The sequence below is a fragment of the Oryzias latipes genome, chromosome 1 (assembly GCF_053564925.1).
Source record: "Oryzias latipes strain Hd-rR chromosome 1, Olatipes_Hd-rR_3.1".
NCBI classification, from domain to species: domain Eukaryota; kingdom Metazoa; phylum Chordata; class Actinopteri; order Beloniformes; family Adrianichthyidae; genus Oryzias; species Oryzias latipes.
In genome coordinates this window covers 8458604-8483481 of record NC_136237.1, presented here as the reverse complement: position 1 = coordinate 8483481, position 24878 = coordinate 8458604, and the positions used below count along the sequence as shown (strand labels likewise).

General features: G+C 44.8%; 1 protein-coding gene across 8 annotated transcripts; it reads left to right on the top strand.

The window, feature by feature from the left end:
- Positions 1–255: 255 nt before the first annotated feature.
- On the top strand, positions 256–24878 carry marf1 (meiosis regulator and mRNA stability factor 1). Of its 8 annotated transcripts, none has more exons than XM_078930250.1 (28): positions 256–367; positions 785–980; positions 3818–4030; positions 4874–5033; positions 5117–5331; positions 7185–7302; positions 7386–7558; positions 8562–9080; positions 9802–9956; positions 10088–10237; positions 10318–10498; positions 10617–10786; positions 10867–10947; positions 11069–11308; positions 11390–11509; positions 11592–11770; positions 11862–12082; positions 12163–12305; positions 12390–12523; positions 17670–17872; positions 18392–18619; positions 19162–19401; positions 19477–19707; positions 19822–19882; positions 20759–20854; positions 22054–22163; positions 22284–22457; positions 22676–24878. In XM_078930250.1, the coding sequence occupies exons 2-28, from the start codon at positions 840–842 to the stop codon at positions 22964–22966; spliced, it is 4947 nt and encodes a 1648-aa protein (XP_078786376.1). In that variant the 5' UTR covers positions 256–367; positions 785–839; the 3' UTR covers positions 22967–24878. The 8 variants fall into 8 exon arrangements, with proteins under 8 accessions (XP_078786376.1, XP_020561401.2, XP_020561397.2 ...); XM_020705742.3 differs by having other exon boundaries at positions 3818–4672; positions 22054–22113; XM_020705738.3 differs by having other exon boundaries at positions 3818–4672.

Sequence of the window (24878 nt, the reverse complement as noted above, 5' to 3'; positions counted from 1 at the left end):
GAGATCATTATGTTAACATTTCTAGCTAAACAATTTAATAACCAGACAAATTTTTGGTGTGACTGTAAATACACTCATTGTCGCATTCTATAAAGCTTAATGTTGATATTTTTTCAGTTTTCTTTGATCAACATAAAGACATCATTTGTAAAATTACTACGGAGCCCGTACATTACATCAAAACAAAGTAAGAAGAAAAATCTCATGAGTGCTTTAAAGGGAAAACATGGTTTACGACAGTTTGTTCTCCTTTCTGGCAGAACAAGATTACAAAAGTGCGCATGCCTGGGATAACAGACAAGAGGAGGAAATGATTGTCTGATGAAAGTGTGAGGTGGGCACTTGAGCAGGTAGCGCTAAACACTTAGTAAGTATATTTCCCACAAACACTTCTTTTCAAATTAACAGCAAATTTACGCAATGACTTCGAGGGAAGCTGGGTTGGTGGAGTAAAAATTATTGGAGCGTGTTTATTTAGCCTTACTAGCTAACTCTGTTCACGTAACATTGAAGTAAAAATCAAACGAAGCAGTTCGGCTAGTTTTCTTCATTAGCTGGTGTTTGTTTAGTAAAGTGTTCACGGTAACAGACCGTGAAGTTTACTAGCTTGTTGTTAACCTAAAACTTGATATTTTTATTGTTGCTAACCATTAGCTTGTCATTACGTGAAACTTGTGTTGTGGAAAAGAAACCTTAACTTAACCACCATAAACAAGCGCCAGTGAGTGAGTCATCGGCGGGATTGGCAGTTTCATGCTCTCATTTTGGGCTGAATTATGCGCAGGAAAGCATGAGAGCGGAGAGAGATGGACGCTTGGTGAAACACCGAGGTGGTTGGTATGATGGAAGGAGGACTGGGAAAGGAGAAGTCTAGAGCCACACGGTGTCCCGACAGCCCCACAGCAGACGCGTCCACGCCACAATGGAAAGACTGCTTTGGCTCAAATGAAACCATCCCCCCGCATCAGATCCATAGAAATGTGAGTATTTATGTGTGATGAACTGTGTGAGGACAAAAGCAGGATAGAGACCTACTCATGTGAAGGTATTCCTTCATCTGATCATCTGTGAGTCGGGATGAAGAAAACATAAAGGGGGCACATTTTAGAAGCTTAATGCAGATGCCTTAAAACCTGCTTTGAATATGTCAAAGAAAATTAGTTATACCCTGACATTTTTTGTAAAAAGAAATTAAAATCTATTAACCCAAAAGTTTATCCTTGTCGCACACTTTTCTTAGACTTAAAATGATCAAGTCTCTCATAGTGATCCTTTTTGAAAACCAGTTTACATCTCTCTTGCCTTTTTTAATTTAATATAATTTGAATTCAGGATTATCTTTGGTCTTAACTTTAAGGTGATGCTTTTATGAGCAGGTAAATTAGGAATTCGTTGTGGGCTAATAGCTGAAAATTATCTGAAGAAATAGTTATTGTTAAAAAGAGCAAGAAACTCTTCATGCTTTGTGTACAGTTGCGGTCCTTTAACCTGATAGGTTTTTCCAACTTATCAGTTTATTTACATGGTGTCTTAACGTGTCTGCTGTCATAAAAAGGAAGTTCACATTAAGGGTGGAGTAATATTGGAAAATGTCCATTTGTCCTGTCAAAATTGAACCTTGCACTTGGTCTGTATTCAGATTACCTTTCAACTGGATGTTAATGTTTTGAACCAAAGCTTGTAAACAAAACCATGTGACTTAAGATCAGTTTAGTCATCATTCCATCATAGTGATGCTTTTTGTTCAGAGATGCATGATTGAGTGTAGAAGTTGGCAAAAATACTTGTAGACTTGCAGAGATACCTGTTTGTCCCAGAGTAACGATCTCCACATTAAACGCCCGTACCTGAAGTTGTTTTTATGACTCTGACCAGTGTTACCAGATTGGGGGGTTTCCTGCCCAACTGGGCGGTTTTCATGCTAAATTTGCGAGCAGAAATAGCTTTGGGTGGGTGGATGTATTTTGGGCAGGTTTGGGGTTGGTCTGGCGGTTTTGGGTCTTTATTGAAATGATGTACGTCTCAACCAGGGACGTGGGGTCAGGTGAGCCAGTGCTTCACCTGTAAGCATTCTTGCCATTGTGAGCAACTATTGATAAAATTTGTCCACTAATTTGTTCAATGAATGCAATTTATATTTATGCCTTTTAATCAATTTTATACTCAAAATTCCTATGTTTTGCATATTTGCTCTTAAATTCAAGTGCAGACGGTGAGGTAAAGCGGCACAGAAATTCCGCCTCACAGCTGAACGAGAAGCATATCATGGTCCTATAAAAAATCTTAGACAGAGCTGAAGCTCAGAGTTGCTAGGCGACACCAACCAATATTCCACCAGCTGACCAAAATTCCTCTTCTACTTGTAATTGCAACTTGGGGCTCGAGGTCTAAATGTTGCCCCTTAAACTATGGTGGCGACCTTGTCTTTGTTCCTCTTCAGGAACTATGCAGTAGGGTTGGGCGATGTCCCTTAAATTGGCAGTTGATGATGTTTACAGTAAAACATTGGGATGGACGATGATATCGGGGGGGGGGGGGGGGGGGGGGGGTCTTTTTTATTTTTCGTTATTATATAATTATTATTCGTTATTTTACTTTATTTTATTTCCCAACTAATGACTCATCCGCGATGATCCAGGATAAACTGAGGGAAATTAGTTTAACAAATAAATAACAAACAAAATAGAAGAGAAGTAATCCGCACCTGCACCTGATTAGTCAAGTGGACCGGTGGACTGAGCGACCGTGTCTCTGAGCAGAGCAGACGGACTTTGTGTTTGAGGGGAAGGGAGGATGCTTTGTTACGTGTGCGCTATGTGTGGGAGACTTCGGACTGTGATCCGTCCCGCAGCTCTAGGTGAACGAGCTACCGAACTCAGGAGAACCGGGTCTTCCGGTAAAAGTGTGTCCGGGCAGAGCTTGGACCGTCGGCCCACACAGCGGCGTTTGGGCGGTGTGTGAGTTTTTCAAAGCAGAAATGTCGCTCAGTCTTTAGAAACCGTTCAAACAATCACATGGATTGTGTTTCCAGTCATGTACCGACAAAATAAAGGCTGACGTTATTCGCACATATTTACGTTCAGCCAAGCTGCAGATTGCAGCCTTTCCTTTGGATGAAAAGAGTGATATAAAATTGTGTTGTTGAATTGATGAAAATAAAATCCAAAGGATATTATGTATCAAAAGCTAAATGTTGTTAGCACATGTTAGCCTTCTCCTAACCCTGGCTTCTTCCGGCTCCGTTCTTCAACAGAAAAAGCACTGACCACACCTACTAAAATTACATGAGCGAACAGGCGCTTCATAATAACCGTAACATTAATAAAAGCACGTATAGTAGATCGTCTCGTATATTACTGAGCTGCCAGATATCTATGTATGTAGCCTCCCAGCGGAACTCATTTCCCCCTCCGGTATTTTAAACACTACTGCGCATGTGCAAATGATTTATTCCGACCGAAAGTGTGACCCATGTGAACGTTTATTATAATCGGAAAAAGTTTTTCTGGACCCATGTACGCGGTTGAATTCTAATCCGACCATTGATCCGATCAAGATACTTTGCACATGTAACCGCGGCTTATGGTGTCGACTCTCAGCGTGGCGGGGGCGTGGCATCACAATGGTGTCTCTCCATCGTGATGTCAGTCAGCCATCATGATGGACAGTGGTATCGTCCATCGGCACAACCCTACTATGCAGTGTTTTAGTTTCCATTGGATATAAAGCTCAGTTTGAGCATTTCATGGTTAGAAGGGTTCCCAACAAAAATAATTATTTGATTTCCTCATGTGTGTACATGTTTTTCCTCTTTCAGAATCACTACATGGACACCAGAAAACCTCTGCTGGAATTAAAAGATGTCCCCCCTCCACCACAACATCCACCTTCTCCCCATTTATCCAAGCCTTTGCCTCTGCGCCCCCTCCCTTTGCCGCCTCCTCCTCCTCCTTGCTTTCTTGCTCCTCCTCATCTATCACAAGACTGCCAACAGCAGCAGCAGCTACCACCTGAAGGGGCTAGCCCCAAAGTAAGCCACTGCGTCTACTGCAGCACAGCTGGGCGGGGGTTGTTGGGTGGTGGTGGTGATGCTGGCGGCAGCAGCTCCAGCATCGCCGGAGTCGTTTCGCTTTGCAGGGCTCTCTGCTCCATGGGAGATCCCATTTGTAGCAGCAGCGGTAGCATCAGGTCTGGGACCTGTTCAGTAGTTTCTTCTGTTCATCCATGTCAACAAACCCTCAGCTGCAATACCAGAGGCCAAGTTCCCGAGTCTGTGCTCAGGCTTGGATGCACACCTCAGTTGCACAGCCCCGTTGCCATCGCTCAGCCCCTTTCTTCTCACAACTGCCTCCCCTGCTGCTCTGGGCTCCTTCACACCTGTTCAGCTGCACCTTCTCCATGCAGTCAGGCCTCCTCGTTTCCTCCTTCCGTTTCCTCTTTACCTGCTTCTGTGCATGACTCTTGCCTGGTGTCTTCTGGCTTTTATACCTGTGATGTCGGCTGCAACTCCTCAGCCAGGAGATCTCAGAGAAGTGCACACGGGGATCAAACAACTGCCACCGCTGTCACCACCACAACCTCTACAGCACGGTTCTTCTCCAATCCTATTCACTTAAATGTAGAACGCACCGCTTGTGTGAAGGGGGCTCACTGCTGTCTGGACTACTTAAAGGTTGGTGGAGTTTGTTGGAGTTTGCGTCTCTAAGTTGCTTCATAAATTTGAGGGCAAATCGTCTCTGTAGCCACAGAAGAGCAGAAAAATTCACAATTAAAAGTTTGTGTTTGTCACTGAAAGCAAATCTCTCTGTCCTTCAAGTAGCACTGGCTAACGTTGTTCTGTTATCCGTTGTTGGAAAATGTTCGCTTCGTTCAGCCTGTGAATGGCGTGACTTCAGACACAGATGAGGTGTGGCCCAAGGTTTGTGTCCCACAGACGGCCTCTCTTCCCGTTCCTGTTTGCAATGGTTGTGGAACGTCTTCTGATGCCATGGCTCTTTGGCCAAACACCAGCTGTGGGACTTCGTATAAATACGGTTTGAACTTTTCTTTTTTTGAAAAACTGTTTTATAATTTAAAGACACACATCTTCAATTATTTAATACGTTTCATGTTCTAGGTTCTCCAGAGAGTGGTGGGTGTGAGAACATTCCTCCAGTTGGCGTCTTTTGGGACATTGAGAACTGCAATGTTCCCAGCGGACGTTCTGCTGGAGCCGTGGTCCAGCGTATTCGCAGCCATTTCTTTAAGGGTCACCGAGAGGCGGAATTTATTTGCGTTTGTGATATCAGCAAGGAAAGCAAGGCTGTCATTCAGGAGCTGAACAACTGCCAGGTATCTGCTGGAGCTTGGGTAGCTTTCTACCCACACAGATGTTTGTTTTCCTTGAATGCTCATGAAGCAGCAATCCATAATTCAAATCATTTTATGTAGAAAGCACCAGTTCACAACTGAGATTGCCACAAAAAAACATTCATTCATTGATCTTCTAAAACGTTTTCTTCCTTTTGGGCTCACGTGGTTGCCGGAGCCTATCCCCACCACTCATAGGCGAAGGAAGGCAGGGGACATCCTGTACAGGTCACCAGTCTGTCGCAGGGCCATAAAAAAGCAAGAAATATCAAACTGAGCTTTCATAATTATGTTAATCCAAATTTATCCTGGCTCATTGGAGTCCAACTATGTCCAGAAAATTCCAGTTAAGCCAGGTTATCTTCATTTTACGGCCTATGTAAGCAACCAAAGGTGGAGAGGAAAACTCCCTGTTGATGGAAGATTGGGAAGAAACCTCCAGCAGAACTAGGCCATCTGCCATAACAGAGCAGGGAGGAGACAAACATGGAAACATATTGTAACATCTGCAGTAACACGAAGGTGGGTTTAAAACGGCTGCAAAAAGAAATCGGGGAGCGGTGGAATAAAGATAAAATCCCTCAAAAAAACATTTGTTATAGAGCAGAAGAAATGAGATGGTTACACCATAGGTCAGAGACCCAGTAGCAGAGAGGACAAAGTCACTCTTTTGAACGACAGGAGAAACGCCAATGAAGGTTATCAGTCATAGAGTTAGCTGAGAACCTAGTCGTTTCAACTGGACTTCTTGTAGAGTTGAAACATTTCATCCAATAAACTTCTTCGTTCTAAAAGTTGGGAAGATGGTAAACTTTATAGCTCTCAGATGGTGTAACTTCACCAAAGCCTTAGCCACAGCTGCCCTTACACGCTAGATACAGGCTGTCTGCTGGCAATAAATGGGCAAACCTGCATGGGAAATGTAGGTGGCTTGAAGGAAATATCAATAGATTACTGTTAGACAACACATAAGTGCTTGCTCTATTGTGGTGCAACCTGACTGTTAGAAATGAGGAAATTGGACAATCGGACCATAGATTGTGTGTGCATCATACGCATGCTAGCATATCTCCTGCACACCCCTGTGCGTTCAGCATATGCAGATGGTCAATAAGAGGCCAGTACTCGCACCTTACTTACAGTACCGCATAAGGGCACCGGACGACGGCATCACCGTTACATCATATCATTGTGCGTGCAACTGATATTAGTCTTGCAAATACTTGCCAATACAATTTCTGCACGCACAACAATCTATGTCCTACTATTTTCATGAGGTCCCTTAAGGAGGCCACATGAGCCTCAAGAGAACTGCAAGACACGCCTGTTTTTCCTCTCAAGAGGTGGCTACAAGTCCCAAGGATAACCCAAAAATAGCATTGTAAATGGAAAGAATATTTTATGTCTGACTTGTATGAGAAATTCAAGTAACTGGAACACAACAGGAAGAAGACTGACTGATAAACCTCTGGAACATCGGTTGTGGATGGAAAAAGGTCGATTACAAAAAAGATTTTTAAAGTTATATTGAGTGGTGACAAAATAGTTTCTGTGGTTTGTCTGTACTTTGAGCAATTGTGACAAAAGTTTCTCAACAGGCAGCATGTTTTTAAAATGACCAGATTTCCAGACGCCTCCTTTTTAACAAGATAATATGAAGCTATCTGGCTGATGAAGTCATTAGAACAGCTTCTCTGCACGTTGCAGAAATGGTTTTACCTGAAGGTTTTGAATTCTTTCTGCTCGTGTTGGCTACATTTAAAATATTTTTTTGTATCTCCTTGACAAAAGGCTTCTTTTTTTTAGTGATCCTAAACAGTTTTCCCCAACATCAGGTTACCGTCGCACATATTAATGCCACAGCCAAGAATGCTGCAGACGACAAGCTGCGTCAGAGCCTGCGGCGCTTCGCTGAGACCCACACTGCACCTGCAACTGTAGTCCTGGTGTCCTGTGAGTTTCTGTCGGTCCCCTCAGTCATCTGCTTTTCACTAAGACCTTTGTGCTCTAGACTAATTTCTTGGTATTGTTATTAGCTGACGTGAATTTTGCAAGTGAGCTGAGCGACCTGCGGCACCGGCATGGCTTCCAGGTGATCCTCGTCCACGGCAGCCACACGTCCTCTGCTCTGCTGCAGCACGCCCACCTCCATGTGGCCTTTCAGGAAATTACAGCTGATCTACCACAGCGACCGCTCGACTTAACAGAGGTGAGCCTGCGAGTACAGCTTCAGGTGCTGAGATGCTGTTTCTTTTGTCCTAATTCTGTTTAATATTAAGGTTTCCCTTGAAGGCGTTTTTATTTTCTTCTCTATAACTGTAAGGCCAAAACTCATCCATAGACTGTAAAAACAATGAACGAACTGTGATGTCACCCATAAAAATAAAAATAAAAACCTTAGCTTCGGATCTCTCGAAATGAAGCAAAATCCCTCACCATTGCTTCCTGTTTGGGAACGCGAGAAAGGAGGGGTCGAGCTGTCCATTGTCTTTACAGTCGATGTACTCATCATTTCGTTGTCAAAAGGTTTTATGAACAAGTGTTTCTTTTGATAACACCTTGAATAGTAACCCTGAATTGACACTGCCATGTCTGCGGTGCATCTGCGTTGTGTTGCGTGGGGAGTCCGCCCCACGACCGTCAGTCAATTTACATCGACTTGCATCGGATTTACAATGGAGACGCACTGCTAATGAACCAGTGGAAATCAGCCAACTTAAACAGCTTGCATGCATCCCAAATTGAAGTGTTCTGAAGTCTTAGTATAATGAGGACTATTTAACCCCCCCCCAGCCCCTTGCCCTGCAGCTTTACATTTGTTCAGGGACTCAGCAGCAGGTTGTACAGAGATAACGGGAATACATGTCAGATAAATTTCCTTTCAAGATTTAATTATGGAATTATTAAGTGTCAGTTTTTAGTATTGAAAATAATTTATTTTACTTTTTGTTAATTTATTTAAATATAAACAAAAAGCACCCAACGATACCTTTTTAGTCATTTTTCCTTGTCCTTTTGCAATGTTTAAGTGAATTGTGTGATGCTTCTGTGCTGCAGTTATTCTGCACAGTGGACAGTGTTACGTAAATTTGGTTGTTTTAGTCAAGTTTTGTTTTTCCTTAGAGTTGGACAAATTTTTGATTCATGTTTTTCCGTGAAGTGAAAATTCTGCAAACCAGACAGGCACAGTGTCTTTTCCTCCCCTCCTTTAGCCCAGTTTCAACCTTCTGTATGTGCACAACCTCCCTGTCAACTGTGACAAGAGCCTGCGGAACGCTGTGAAGTTCAGGCTCCGCCGCTTATCAGACAACTGTGGTGGCAAGGTGCTGGGCGTGTCCCAGGGCATAGCGGTCCTCCGCTTTGGCAGCCCCGAGGCCGCGGCCCGCGCATGCAAGCGAATGGAAAACGAGGACGTGTTTGGCCGTCGAATCACCCTCTCCTTCTCACCGAGGGCCAGAGAAGGCGCACATCCCGAGGCTGAGCCTCAGACTCAGCCCCATCACTTGTCTCAGACCAAGCCCCAAACCAATCAAATCCAGGTCTCTGGGGTTGCCCATCTCCCGTCCACGCCCTCTTGTTCTTTTCTGCCTTTGGAGAAGCCCAGGTCACCCAGGAGGCCACGGCGAGCAACCCGCCCGTGCCCCACTCTTGTCCCAGAGCCTGAAAGGCCCTACAGCCCTAGGAGGGGGTCCAGTGGGCCTCCGGGGGGTGCTGCAGCCAAACTCAATCAGGTCAGCAGACTCCTCCATGCCTGCAATGCCCTTTGTCCTTGTCTGGGCTGCCCTGTGTTCTGCAGCAGGTTCTCCTCCCTCCAGTGTTCTTACTGCTTCTCTGATTATCAGTGTGAAGCTGCTTGCTGGCCTTCAGTCAGATTCTTGTGCTAACATGCATTTGCTGTTTGTGCTTCATTCATCCCCTTCTGCTTTGCATGTTTCTCCACTGACCATTTTTCCTCATCATGCATGAGTTGTAGCGTAGCTTTTTTGTCTTGCCCTGCATGTCTGTGCTGACATACTTCTGCTTTGTGAGTAGACATTTTGTTATGATCCATGTCTGTTTCATCGTTATGCCTGAGTGCTCATTTTCTTTCAGACCACAGTAGACCCATAAAAAGTAGGAGTTGGGGGACAAGTCTTTTGCGTTTTCTTTATCCTCAACTGAGTGTAAATTATTATTTTTATTTTTTAGTTGAAGATGTGCATGTGGTGGTGTTTTTTATTTGTATTTTTTTAGTCAGATAGCACAAACAACTTCTGAGGTTCAGACATTTCTGCTGGCTTCAGAAGCAAAACGCTCATTGAAATATTTAGTTTTCTCATGTAAGACGACCATCTCCACTTCATCTGCAGCACATCAGTGACCATAAACTTATGTGGCATTGTCTGTTTATGACTGCATTTTCTTTACAAAGAGACCTCAGCATCATGAACATGTGCCCTCTGCTTCATGTAGGACCTCACAAACGTGGAAGCCAAACCCAGGATGGGTCAGCAGCAGGTGGAAAAAGTCCACATGTTGAACTCGTCCCATCAGACTAACGGGGAAATGAGCGCATTGGAGCATTTGTCCAAACCTGGCTTCACCAAAGAATCAGGCTGCAGGAGGAGGTAAGACTGGGACAAACGATACCACTTCCTGTTTGTATTTCATTAACTTAAATGGTCTGCCTGTGCAGTATCAAAATTCTTGCTTTAACAACCACATACATTAATATTTTTTCCTCCCTACTATGCTGAAGAGAAGTTTCCCTGCCTCCTAACCGGACTGCCCCCCTTGTGGATAAAGGAGACAAGAACTTTCAGATCAGCACGCCGTTAGCCTTCACCAGGTTAAACCTACACAGGAGCTTCAGTCCTGTCGGCACTTCTCAGGGCTCCTGGTCTTCAAGGTAGCAACGCCCCATCCCCATTATTCAGTACATGTCGTGTTCCTCATATAGAACTTACCAGAACATTTTCTTAATGGAAGGAGCGCATCCCCCTCCCTGTCCAGCCGCTCCTCACCTCTGCTTGCTGCGCCGCGCAGCCCCAACGGTCGAGCTGAGCCTTTCTTAGAGGGGGCCGAGGTGCAGGTGGCCAATCTGGACTACAGAATGTCTCGCAAGGATCTGCAGCAGACGTTGCGTGACACCTTCTCCCGCTTTGGACAGGTCAGGGTTTTTAATTTCATTTACTTTAATTTGATCCCATTATAGCACTCTGCTAAAATTATTCGTTTAGGAATACTCTTCTATAAGAGGAACTCAGGTGTGTGCGTGTGATGTGCAGGTGCATTCTGTGGAGCTGAGCCCCCACACCGATTACCAGCTGAAGGCTGCAGTTCAGATGTCATCCCTGCAGCAGGCCATCAGTGCCGTCAGCGGCCTGCATCGCTTTAAGATCGGAAGCAAGCGCGTTCAGGTGTCTCTGGTCACAGGTGGCAGCAACAAATCTCTAAGGTACGTTTAAGGCTCAATTGTAAGATTTTGGAAACATAAACGCATACTTTTGACTTCACTTTACATCACTTTCTTTATAGTCTGGAGATCATCAGCATTCTTCAAGATTCTCCTGCCAACTGCCTTCCTGTCTTCAAGTTCCTAGAGATTTATGAGAAAAAGTCAGTTGCCCTCTCAGCTCATTTCCTGTCCTGGATCACACCAGCATGATGCTCAGGGCATTGTGAATGCTTTTTCTTTTTTTTTTCTTAATGCTCCTCGCTCTTCTCACACTCAATTTAGATATTCCCGTAAGATTGCTGTCAGCGACCTGTACAAGCTGCCTGATTTGGTCTCTGTGCGGGAACAGGGGGGCTCCAGGCTCGTTTGCCTTTTGCCTCACAGCCAAATACGTCAGAGTCCTCTGGGATCTTCTCCGTCGCAGGAAGGCTCCTCTTCTTTAAATGGAAGCCCTGTTGTGTTTGAGGAGCTGGAGTACCACAATCCTGTTTGTGAGCAACATTATTCAAAGCAGAACTTCAGGTAAACATATCGGCGCTCCATGGTTTTAGGTCTGGCTTTGTCGGCTTCAGTTTATCACTGACTGGGTACTTTCTTTTCCAGCGAGGCAGATTTTGACCCAGAATCCTACAAAATCCCATTTGTTGTGATGTCACTGAGCACTTTGGCTTCTGAGCTCAATCATCTGCTGGAATCACACGGTGGGACGCTTCCTCTCCTCAGGTACAACCTGACTCCCACATGATTCATGAGATCATTGTAATCATCCGGCGTATCTTGATAAATGGTTTCTTTTCACATGTAGTTTTCCAGACTGCTATGCGGCTGAGTTCAGCCCGCTGATTCTCGGCAGTGAAATGACCGAGGGTGCCGTTCCTCTGGAGCATCTCATCACCTGCGTTCCCACCGTCACCATAGTCATTGCTCAAAATGGTTTCAAAGTCATCAAATGGCTGCACAGCAGACCGCCTGCACATATTTCTGGTTGGTTATCATCGTTGGAGACTAACAGACAGATCCCAGCACTGTTGCGTTGTGTCAGCTTTGTACAAGTGTGTGTGTTTGTGTTGTGCAGAGCCCTGGATTCAACGCTGCAAAAGTCCAGTAGGAAACCCTCAGCTCATCCAGTTTAGCAGAGAGATCATTGACCTGCTGAAGGGTCAGCCATCCTGCATAATGCCCATCAGCAAATTCATCCCTGCATACCACCATCACTTTGCCAAGCAGTGCCGAGTCTCCGACTATGGCTTCTCAAAGTTGCTGGAGCTTCTTGAGGCGGTACCTCATGTGCTACAGGTGCTTGAACGCGGATTGTGCGCCATAAATGCTTTAGATTGTATGTGTAGATTATTCACTGTGCTTCTCTACACAAACAGATCCTGGGTATGGGAACCAAGCGTTTACTGACCCTGACCCATCGAGCTCAGGTGAAGCGCTTCACCCAAGACCTGCTTAAACTGCTGAAGTTTCAAGCCAGCAAGCGAGTGGCAGTCAAAGACTTCATGCAGGCCTATCATTGGTCAGTAGACCTGCGGAGCTGTAGACAACCTCGCCCTGTTCACTGTTTGAATTGTTCGTTTGTGACAGTCGCTTGTTTTGTCAGGTGCTTCTCCAGGGACTGGAGGGTAACTGACTACGGCACATGTGACCTGATGGACCTGCTGGCTGAGATCCCAGATACCACCATCACCATCTCCCACCAGAGCTCGGACACGGTCATCTCCGTTCCCAAGAGGGGTCAGTTCAACATCCTGTCTTCAAGAAACCATTTCTGCAGATGCTGTGACAGGGATTTACTTTGTTCTACTTATAAAGCTGGGGGTGTGGGAGGTCCTGGGACAGAAAACCTTTTCAATGTTCAGGCTGAACTCAATTAAACACAGCTGGGGGGAAAGGTGGTAAAGACCTGCATGTACCTTTACCCCACGCCAGTTGTGCATAATTTTGCGTAAATGTTACCTTGGATGTTTCTCTTTTTTTAATTTTTTTTATTGAAACAGTTCAATTTAAAGGAGGGTTGGCTCCTCAAGATGAAACATGTTGTATTCAAGGGTTTCCTCTATTCCAGTTACTTATATCCATAGCTGGCAAGGCAGAAGAGCTTATACCATGGTCAGTTACAAAAGCAATACATATTAACCAGGTTTTAGTCCTTAATTCTTGTTTTTTTCCGATTGAATAAAGCATCAGTTCAGAGAGAAAGTTCATCTCTTACCGCTTGTTTTTGTCCAGATGATGAAGCAAAAGGTTGTTTTAAAGAAGCCGGCGCAGTGATACAAAACATTTAAGCTAGCTGACCGGAACTTCTTTTTTCACCGTGCGGTTATCACGTTTTAATGCACACCCAGCAGCCAATCAGAATCGAGTATTCAACCGGACCATGGTATAACAGAAAGACGTTCACACCCACATGCAAACACACCGATTCTTAAAATTCACCGACTCAAAATATTCACACTTCCCTCAAGTGACACTGCACTCATTTAAAAAAAAAACTAAAAGTACAAACCTTTCAAAGAAAATACATTAGAAACGATGGCAAGTAATGATATGGTATGTTATAGGTTATTGTAAAAAGCTATCCTAAATGTTGACAATGTTTTAAGAGAACTTAGTGACAAAGGGAAACTGTCTCATTTTTCTGCACCAGGAAAAGATCCTTATGCCTTGAATATGAAAACAATCTAGGAGTGTAACAATTAATATCATAATTTGTCGTCTTTGAAATAATTTTTAGTTGATATTGGTTAATTTTTAACGATCCGATTCACTTACCTAAAATTGATCCAGAACATCTTTAGCCCAAAACTTCAACCAGTGAGACTCGGAGAGAAATACCGGAGTACTGAACAGCACAGGTGAAGTTTTCTAGATTCCTTGTATTTCTTGTAAGTTAATCAAGTGTTAATTAAATATGTGTACATACATGCAAGTAAACAAGAATTTATGGCAAATCAATTTATATTTTAGTTTCCTAAAATTCAGTCCACTGTTGGTTTTCCACATCAAAATAATCCAAAGGGAACATTATAAGAATCGTCTAGCACACAGTATGGTTACGTCTTTGCTAAATTCAAAGTGTTTCTGAACATTGGACTGGAATAATGGATGTTCGTTTTTTGCTGCCATCACGTGTGTGTTGTCCGCTGTGATGCACTTGGTCATTTTTACGTCATGGTGAAGTAAACCTACCGTACTTCAAGCCAAATTGTATTTTCCAAAATTGACCTAATGGATTTATTTCATTTTGAAATGGTTTTATAATGGTATAGTTTGAGTCTATTAACTACTTGCCACGGATTGATCAGTCTGGTTGGATTGTAGGAATGAAAATCAATTCGTCCATCGAGTGGATAATCGTTACACCTCTAGTTATCTGCCTTGCTTGGCTGTAAAGTGGTTTTTCCCATCACAAGTCTGCAGAGATGAATGAAAGCGCAGCCTGATGTCTGAGGTCAACTGATGGATCTGAAGGTCTATCTAGTACAGTGCTTCTTAATTATTTTTTGCCAGGCCCCCCCAGGAAAAAGAAAATGTTTGGCACCTCCCCACCCCACACACACACACACCCGCGCGTTGACAATATATTAGGTTAGTATCAATAAAAATTGTGTAAGTATACCTAAAATTGGATCTTTTAACATTAACAAAATAAAAAAAGCAATATATATCCACTTTCAACAAATATTAACTTTATTTAGCCACACAGAAACCCTGTTATAGTCTAAAACAGAAGAAGAGTGCCTGAAATAAAATAAAAAATCTGTCATTCCTTATTTAAACTAGAAAACTTTTGACCAACTGAACCATTTGATGCTAAGAAAAATAAATCAATTAATAAATAATAAATGTAAATTGATCTGTAAGCAGCACCAATATATCTAACGTTTTTAGTCTGAAGGAATAAATAAAAACATTGTGCTGATTTTTATTTTGTTTTTTCTAAATGGATTGTTTATTTATGATGTCATAAAATGCAGCTGTTTAACTGCATTACCTGCTGTCTTTATGTATACTGACACCAACTAAACGACAGGCAGACAAAGAATACATTTATGCAAACTAAAGACATGTCTGCAATAGTTAATAAAGAATGACATTATTAGCATGAGCTGACTCCTCTAAGGCAGAGGTCCCCAACCTTTATTGCACCACGGACCGGTTTGATGTTTGGCAAAATTCTCATGGAGCGGTATGTTATATGTGGCGGACACGCGCTGCAACAACACTGCAATAAAGGCAGAGACACGTGATAAGACGTACTCTGCACTTTTATTTTGACACGCTAAACATTGTACATCGCACAGGTGTCATCATCCTCTCCCCTTCCCACGCTTATGGTGCTAAAAAGAAGTAAACACAACAGGAAGAAATAACTGAGGGTGAAACAACATAACTGCCAGATGAAAGGACCCGTAGGCAAAAAGAAACACCCATGCTCAATCCTATTTTGACCAAAGCAGGCAAAGGGGATTGATTTAATTCTCTGTGATGGCTGCTTCGACAGTAACCCCTGCAGCCTGCGGAACTCTGACAGCAGACCAAACGTGCACGTGACCGACACTACAGTACAACAAAATAATATGACCTGCATGAAAACTGGTATTTTCTAAACATAACAACAAACATTTAAACATGCCTTCAAAATAAGTGCATGGAAAATCCAACTCGCCACAATGCTGAATAGTTCGAGGGAATCTCCCGTTTGGATAAATCCGTATTTTAAGTAGGACTCCTGATACTGTCTATTAAATGTAGCTTTCTTTTTTTGGAAGTCGAAGGCTCCTTTTCTGTCTCCTGGCTGGGCCTCTTCCACTTGGCAAAGAAACTTTCCAAAGATGTTTTTTTATTTTTGTTTTGTTAGTTCCTGGGTTTTATTTTGGCGGTATCATATCACGTGACCGAGACGATCGAATTGGCCTGCGTCAAGAGTAACAAAGATGGATGTAACAGAGAATCTGGCAATTTTTCAAAAAGAAACATCTTTCAGATTCCGAAATAAATAAAACGGAAGTCATGCAAGTTATTTTATTTTTTCTGTGCGGCCCGGTACCAATTGACCCACATACCGGTCCGCGGCCCGGGGTATGGGGACCACTGATCTAAGGCACTCAATGATCCTGGTGTTGCACAATCCAGGCAGCGCTTGAAGCAGCATAAAGCAACAAGTTGCTGGATGTTTATCATTACGGTCAGGTTCAGATGTAATACAAATCTAGAGTGGGTGGGGCCTGTCCACACACACACACTCAAATGTTATAAACATACCTGTTGGCTGCAAAAATGTCCACATGTACACAATACAGATAGTGTTCACACATGCCAACTTATGCCTTCAAACCAACTAGTGGGAAATATTTCATTCAATCACGAAAACTACTTTTGCAAAGGTGACCTAACACCTGTGCTCAAGTGAGTGTTTATGTTCCTCTAAAATGGATGATGGAATGTAAAAAGGAGGGAGAGTGCCCACTCATCCCCACACAAAGACCCCCGCCGCAGCAGGTGCGGCAGCCAGAACCCCCCCAACGCCTGCATGGCAGCAGATAGAGAACAAACGCCCCCCCGGGCGATCAGGACCGCCACGTGGCCCCCAGAGCCAGAGAGCAGGGAGGCATGGGGGGGACAGAGAGTGCAGCTCCAGCTCAACCAGGAGAGCAGCCACCCTAACGCAGGGTCGCGCCACAGAAGAGTGCCCACAGCCCCAGACGAGCACCTCATCACCACCCAGAAGTTCTGGGCTTCCCCCCGCCCCAACCCCAGGTACGAGCCAAAACACCCCCCCCCCCCCCCCCCCCCCCCAAAAGGGAGACCCGCCCCACGCTCCAGGCAGCCACCCACCCAGCCCAAGGTTGGTCCAGGAAGGAGCAAGGCAGGGGCCAGCCGCCCCCACCCAGGAGGAGGGTACCCAGGAGAAGAGGGGGTCCACAAGAGGTGTTGTAAACATGGCCCCACCAGGCTTGGCCACAGTTGGAAATTTGACAAGGCCCAGCGCTCAGGGGAAAGGACCAGAACCCACAACACAGAGACTCGGACGACCCCCAGCTCAGGTGGGATGTGATCCCCGACTCTTAGCCCTGCCAGAGAGATCAGGGGTCCCCCTCCCTGCATGGAGAGAGGGCCGCCAGTCCCAGGAAGCCAGGACCCAGGGAACACGGCCGCAGTTGCGAAGGGCCCAGTACCCCTACCAGGGATGGGGTAGGGGACAGATAGTCCTAGGTCCCACCGTCCTTGTGAAATGCGTGTGTGTGTATTTGTGAGGGCATGTGTGTGTGTTTGTTGGAATGTATATTTTGAGGAGTAAAGTGTGTGTACTAAGGGGGTTCAGTTACAATTAGCAGGTAGGGCACTGAGGGGACATCTCCTGATTACTCACAGTGATGTCCCATCACCCTCCCCACCAAGGGGCCCTAAATGTCTACGGTGCAGTTGAAATTGGCTGTCCACAGTTTCAGGCCGTTACAAACTGTGATATAACAGATGATAGTAAATTAATAGTGGCACAGATTTTTTTTCCAAGCACTGAGCCGCTGTCACCACATCCCCCCCCATTAAAGTTGTGCCCCGGGCATTTGCCCGTATTACCTGTGCCTAAAACTGCCACTACTGCGCGCCCCCCTGGCATCGCATCGGGGGCGCCCCCCACTATTTGAGAAGCACTGATGTAGTGTCTGAACGTTGCTTTTTCGGCTGCTTGCGGTCACATTCACTTGTGTAATGTACAGGTAATGATGCTTGATGAAAAAATGTTTGTGCTTGTTTTTACTAAAACTCTAGAATGTGTTTCATTTTTAAAAGCAGATTAATTCTATTGTTTACATTCCCGAATACCAGATTTTGATTGGTCAATAACAGTTAACCTGTGACTACTTTATCCAAACAGAGCGCACTACGGAGGAAGTGGAGCGCACCAAGCAGTTTGGGAAGGAAGTGGTGGACCTGCTCCGTCACCAGCCTCACTGTCGAATGCCATTCAGCAAATTCATTCCGACCTATCACCACCACTTTGGCCGTCAGTGCAAGCTGAGCTACTATGGATTCACAAAACTTGTGGAGCTCTTTGAGGCCATCCCTGATATCTTACAGGTGAAGGACCGCATGTTCCTTTGTGAGCTTAATCTGTTTCCTTTTTCGCAGGTCAGTTATTTACCCACAGATGAGTGGATCACTAGATGCTGTTTAGGATGAAGCTGTGACTGCCCTGCTTCTACTTCTATAGTTTAGTTAAAAGGTGGTGGGGTCCAGGAATGCAAAGACGTTTAGACAATCCACTCAGTTCATTTGGACTTAAACACTTTCACCGCTCCAGGATCAAAAGGGGAATAAAAAGCATCAAAATAGATTTTCTGAAGTTTGTGCATATTTGTCTGATTATCCAATCAAGAGAAAAAAACGTTTTAATTGTAAAAAGTCCACCTTATATATGCAGTCATGGATGCAACACAAGACCTGAAGTGGGTGATAATCTGAACAGAAAACTATAATAGAATTAAAAACGCAACTCTTCTTTTAAAAAAAAAAGGCTTTAAACCTTTTTTTTTTTTGTAGTAAACCTTTTCAATTCTGAATTCTGCTGAAACGATGTGCATCTGCCCCCCTCCCCAGTTGTTGGAGTGTGGTGAGGAGAAAGTTCTGGCTCTGACAGAGGTGGAGCGTATCAAAGCTCTGGCAGCACAGCTGGTCAAAGTGCTTCGGGCGCAGAAGAACTACAGTCTTCCAGTCAGCCAGCTGCTCACAGAGTACAGCAGGACCTTCGGTTACAGTCTGCGCCTGCAGGACTTTGACACCCCCTCCCTGTCCACCCTGCTAGCTAAACTCTCTCATGTTGTAAAGGTAAGAAAATTGATCTGTTTTAGGGGTCAGTGGGTGGGGTTTTACCACCAAACTCTGCTCTGGCAGGCTTGAATTGGCTGGACACACCTGGTGCAGGTAATCAGCTGTCGGTAGGGCAATGATATCTGGAACACATGCAGACACACCGATCCTACAGGTCTGGAGTTACTGAATAACAGATGGACTGGAATTTTAAGCTTCATTTAGAAAGTTTTTTATTCCTCATTTGTTGTACTCAGTTTATTGAACATTTTCTACTTTAACCTTAAAGAGTCTAGAAATCCTGTGGTAACTTGACTCGATAAGACGAGTGTTTGGGTGTCTACTTCAAACACTGATGTCAAAATGACCTTGGAGGTGTCCCCCCCCCATCCAAGGTTGTAAAACCCTTTTGAAACTTGCAGAGGACCTCTTTTCAGTGCACATAAAAAGCTGAAGGAGTCACTATGGTGTGCAGAAAGGAGGCGGAGGTGTGCGAGCCACAGCCGATGAAGTCACTGCTACCTTAAATTTTGGCATTAATGGTGGTTCTCCTGCGTTAGGTGGTGGACAGTGCAGAAGGTAGGGAAGTGCAGCTGATCAACAGGAAGTCTCTGCGGACGCTTACCTACCAGTTGCTGGCTCTGCTCATGTCCCAAGAAACCGATCAGTTGCCCAAGGGCATGAAGGTGGAGGAGCTGAGCCAGCGATACCAGGCTGTTCACGGCTCACCACTGAATCCCTGTGAATACGGCTTCCTGTCACTAAGCGAGCTGCTCAAGAGCCTCCCAAATCTAATGCAGGTAAAAAGAAAAAACTGTTTTCTGCTAAACGGTGCCCTTCTTTAGAAGTGACTGGATGACTTTTTCCCTTCACAGTTGTATCATGAAGATAATGAAGAAAACGGCAAAGCTGGCGATGAATACGTGAGGCTAACCAGGCTTTTTCAGTTTGCTCGTAATGTGCGCGCGCTGCTGCACACCTACCACTACAACCAGATCTTCCTGACAGAGTTCCAAGGAGCTTACAGCAAGTTCATGGGCAGCAGCCTGGAACCGCGCTCATACGAGTGCGTCAGCGTCGACGATCTGCTCAATGCCATTCCACAGGTACAATATCCTTTCCTCGTTGTCCAGTTACCCTTAAGCAGGTGAACAAACATTCTAAAACTCAGAAATGTCTCCAGCTTTAGCTGATTTTCTGCTTCTGTGCTCATTGACCAGGTGGTCTGGATAAAGGGACACGGCCATAAGAGGATTATCGTTTTAAAGAACGATATGAAAGGCAAGAGGGATTGTTACTGTTGCTGATTTCTTTTAATATAAAAGACAAGAACAGCCATGTCTGCTTATTTTTTTCCCAGCTTTTAGGAGATGTGAGCTGAAATGGTAAACGTAGGATCACGACTGATTGAAAAACGTGTTGACTCTGTGGCAGCAGGGTGTCTGAGCTGATGTAGACGCACCGCCCACATCACGCCTGCGAACTAGTTCTAAAAATGACACAAGACCTGATGCTCTGAACTCGGCGCACTCAAACTCGCTCGCTTCACACAACTGTGAAAATGCCACTGCTGTTTATTTTAAAGGGCCTAGGCCATGCATATTCAACTTTCAAATTGAGCTTTCAAGTGTATCGCAGTGTTAATTCCTTGCAAAAAGAATAGCCATAAAGTGTTTTTTTATGCAATCCTGAGTATGCCTCTAAAAACCTCATTTGTGAAAGTGAAAAACAGCCTCTTCCAGGAAGAGTCTGCGCTGCCATCGTTTCAACGGTGAAAAAGCTATTAGCCGACATGACTGTTCTTGCCTTCTGTACACGTCTGCAATATTGTTTGTTAATGTTGCCTCTTACACAATTTTGGAATCTGGAATATCTGCCCTGATTAGGAAGAATAACTTAAACTTTTTTCTTTTATAAAATGACAATAAATATTCTGACACTTTTGTTAAATAATCAGTTCAGGATGAAGAGCAAAACTTCCAGTGCATTCTCTAAACTTAACTTGGAATATTGCATCCCATTAGAAATTCTATCAGGCATCATGAGGCGTGTGTGTTTTTGTATGTTTAGTTTTCCGCGTCGTGTCCAGAACCAGCATTCCGATGAGATGATGCTGCCCCATGTTGGTCTCTTCTGACATGACTTTTGTGTTTTTAGCCAAAGCAAGTTCTTCAGTACCCAGCAGCCCCCACCCAGCAGGGAGCCCAAGAGACAGTCCTGTCAGCGGTGCAACGTCTGGCACCCAGAGTCCTGGTAATTCCACATGTCGGGGTCTTGCTTAAGCTGCGTTAACACTCAACACGATTTGCAACATTAAGTCAATGTACAGACAGGATCGGAGGTCCTGCGGTGCTATGTGAGGCTCTGGCTCAACGCAACAGTCTGGCAGCAGCACAGTTTGGGCATTGCGGCGCACCCAGAGTTCAAAAGTTTGAACCTTGGCAAAGACGACATGTCGCACCTGATGTGTTCAGTCAAAAACCGACATATTGTAGAATCTGACTGTTCTTGTCCTGAACTTTATATTTTTCTTATTTATATTGAGATGATAAATAAATGTTTATATCAGATCTCCTTGGACCCTTGTGTTTGAGCAAGTAATCAAACTGGGTCACAGAGAGACAGAAGCATCCTTGAAAGTGTCCGTCATTCAGACGCAGCTCGCTCAGCAGGGGTGAAGCTTACCGCACTGAGAGTCTCTCATGAACCCAGACGTTTTTACAGATGCTTTTGTAATGAGTTTATATGCATAAACCTGATCTCTCAACATCCTCCGTGTCTTTCATGTAAATGAGATGCACACCGCTCCATTTGGCGGTAGGTCCTCCCACATGCGCCTGGGGCTTCAAGTTTATGAACACATTATTGGACTGGCAACGAGCAGCGACTTTTGCCCCGTGTCCAAGTAGAGGTGGTCGACACAAACTGCAGTTGGTGTGAATGCAGCATTACACTGACCTACCTGCTCTTTCTCTTCATTTCCTTGGTTTTTAAATCATCTCGGATGCCTCACATGAACGCTGGATGACAGCCTTTTCGGGTTTGTTTAAAGTTTTCAATTTATTGCATGTGGATGAAGGAGTTGAGAGGGGTCGGGGCTGTTGAGGTAACCACTGCATTGCTTTGAAGCTGATCCAACAGCTGCAGGAAGGCATTGTTGGGGACCTCAGCTGTGTTCGTAACCCTTGTGCTATCCTAGGCACTTTAACATTTGAAGTTGGGTCATCTAGACCCACTAGACAGTGCGCTGAACCTTTTTTCTTCAATGATTTGTGAACCTCACTGGTGTCCATGGATTACATGAAATCTTTCCACCTTTATCCACCTTTGTCATGGTAGGGAGAACACGTCAAAGTAAGGGTGGGGTCATCTAAGATAGCACAAGGCTTAAGGATGAGCATCGTGGTTCATGACTTCTGCTGGCTGGTCATCCTGTTGGATAATCCCTGCAGGAATGGAGTCCAGAGAGAAGGAAGTGTCTGACCAGGGAGTTGAGTGGAGCGAATGGAAAGGTCTGATCTTCATGATGCTGTGGTTCAGAAGGGGCAGAATCTTTGAAATAGTTAAGATCCAAAATCATTTTAAACAGACTTGTTCAGCAGAAAAAAAAGAATTCTAGAAAATGACGAATGATTTGTGTAAGTTTCCCAAAGCTGAGGATCCTAAACTTCTGCTGCTGCAGGTGTGGACGATGCTGCAGAGTCGGAGCTGCTCTGCCTCGCGTCCCCGTTGGACCTGTTGTGTGGACCTGTACCGTCCTGCCTGCCGTCACCTCAGCTCCACCCCAATCCCATCGCCCCCCACCAGGTGGACCTTATTCACTTTGAAGGACAGTCAGCTTCTGGGCCGGCAGCAGGTCAGTTTCTGGGATTGAAAATGGCTTTAGTCATATTCAGGCTCATTACCGGCTGGTTACCGGGGAAACGATCCCGAGTCACATGACCTGACTGAGAGCAGATGCATGATCAACAACTGTAAAACATTTGAACAAATCAGAACTTCACTCATTTGTGCCAAGAATACATTCAGTCTCAGACTTTTTCCTTTTATTTTTTTTTGTGTTGGTCATGTTAGAAAGTGGTGAATGTCAAGCCGCCACAGATGGAGGTTCCAATCCAGCTGAGGCCCCTGGCAGAGAGGAAGACTTTCCTGCCAGCAGAGCTCTTCCTCCCCCTCAGTCCCTGGACAGTCCCAGCAGAAGAGCCTCACGGAGCAGGATACGCCTGGCTGCCAACTTCTCATTCACGTCCAGATCTTCTCACACTTCTCCTGCCGATCCGGTCTGACCCCCAACCGTCCCCCCCTGCAGTGCATCTGCACAGAGGAGCAGCGGCTGATGTGGAGCCTCTGAAAGCCTCCGTGTGATCCGTCCCTTCATAACAAGCTGCATTTCTTCTGCTTTCTTCTTCTCCTCTTTAGTCTTTTCTTTTTTCCCGGAGCTCACAACCTTTCCTGTGAGCTTCACCAAGCTGTGATTTTTCTTCTTGCAGATTTCCTGCAGTTCTTTCATTTGTCAAACTCTCAGCCATTTCGTCCCAGGAGCGGTTTGGTTTTTTTGTTCGAGCCCACAAACTCAGAGGGATGAAAATGAGTTAGTCGTCACTGTATCCAGTGTGAGGTGGAGAGAGGTCAATGACATCTGGGTTTTTCTGAAATGAGTTGAAGACATGTAGCTACCTCTGTTTTCAGTTGATGAGCTGGGAAAGAGACATTTTTCTCTGTGCAATGTTAAAGAAAGGGGGGGGGGAAACAAACCGTATAGATGAAATCCAGCTGTTAAATGTTTGATTTGCTGAAGATGACCTGAGGTTCACCATTCTGCTGTTTCTGTTCCACACAGGTAAGGTGGTGAGGATTTCCGTTGTGTGCTGCACAGAGTTGGTGTGTTGGGAGCAGTTTGTCCTGAAGAGGCTGTTGGCTGATGACGAACAGCCGTTTGCTTTTATGTAGGAAAACACTGAGTGGTCTGAGCTGGATCAGATCAAAAGATTTAGACCAACATTGCTGCTACTTAAGATTTTTAGTCTAGTCTAGTGGTTTTTGTTTGGCAAAGCCTTTGACTTGTCTCTTCAGGGCCAGTGAGTAGTACCTGCAGCAGAAGCCAGAGTCTATACAGTTTGTGTTTCTTTCAGCTGTTTTGCTCTGGAGGAGGCAGTGTAAATGCACGCAGGTTGCATAAGTGAGTTTATGCAACCTGTTCTATTCAGGAGGAGCAGCCAGCAAGAGTTTAAGATTGGTGTTTGTGGCTCCAGGTCTGGATCATCCTGGCAGACGCAGAAGAGCTCAAGGTTTGTTCAGGTAACCTTTGCTGCTGCTCTGCGTCACAGCTGAGGAGTCTGATGACGGCAGCGATTACTGTGGTCTGTTTTGTTTTTTTTAATTGCAAAGAGACTGAACATCGGTTTGGTTGAAGGATGGGAGGTGATTGGTTTGTCGGACCAAACCTGGAAGGCTCTGAGAAGCCTCCGGCACAGACTTGCTGTGGCTCTCGGGATTAAACTGGGCTTTTACAATAGCTTGTATTGGCCTAAGTGCTGAAAGAAGGTTTGATGTTTCCTCCCTGCCCTCTTGAGGCTCACATTTTTGACTTACTGAGGTGTTTTGTCCCTCAGCGTTGCGTCGTCAGGGTTTCCTCGGCTGCTGGTAGGCTTCAGCTGCCTGTGATGTGGCGCGAAAGCCCAAGCGTCTGCCGTCGAAGGAAGGCTGCCGTTTTGTGTCTAAAAGAAACGTTGGGTGGGCAGCGGCCCATCTCATCAGTTTATTGGCTTTTTCTGATGACTTTGATCTGAAGTTTTCTGGATTTTTGGACTTCACCTGTCATCTTCATAAAAAAAAATCGTATTTTTAAGTCTCCCTAATGTTCCTTTTTCCTCTTTGCTGCAGTTGTTAATATTTGTCTGGAAAAAAAAGATTGAAATTAAAGACTGGCGGGATGTAATTTGGCAGAATTTTTTTCTTTTTGTAGGTTTCAGCATAGCTCGCCAGCCTCTCGTGCCTCAGTGACGGCTAACTCAGGAGGGAGAGCTTCTTTGGTTTGGTTTCATCAGTGACACGCTGCTGTGCACTTATACATCGGTTTTTGTTAAGTGTATTTGAACGACGGCAGAAAACCTGACCCATGTCCTTAAGGTCTGGGGATAATTTTGTGTACCTGCTGTTTCATGTAAGTCTGTCTGCGATTTGCACACTTCTATTGCTTTGCTGCACCAAATGGGGTTGTAAGAATTTCATGTTGAAGGGACCAAAAGATTTCCATGAATAAATCTCACAAGCATCA

Coding starts and splice junctions, on each gene's coding strand:
- marf1 (XM_020705738.3), top strand. CDS start 840: ATGATGGAAGGAGGACTGGGAAAGGAGAAGTCTAGAGCCACACGGTGT. Junction 11,510..11,591: donor GGGACGCTTCCTCTCCTCAG/GTACAACCTGAC, acceptor TTTCACATGTAG/TTTTCCAGACTGCTATGCGG. Junction 18,620..19,161: donor AACTCTCTCATGTTGTAAAG/GTAAGAAAATTG, acceptor CTCCTGCGTTAG/GTGGTGGACAGTGCAGAAGG.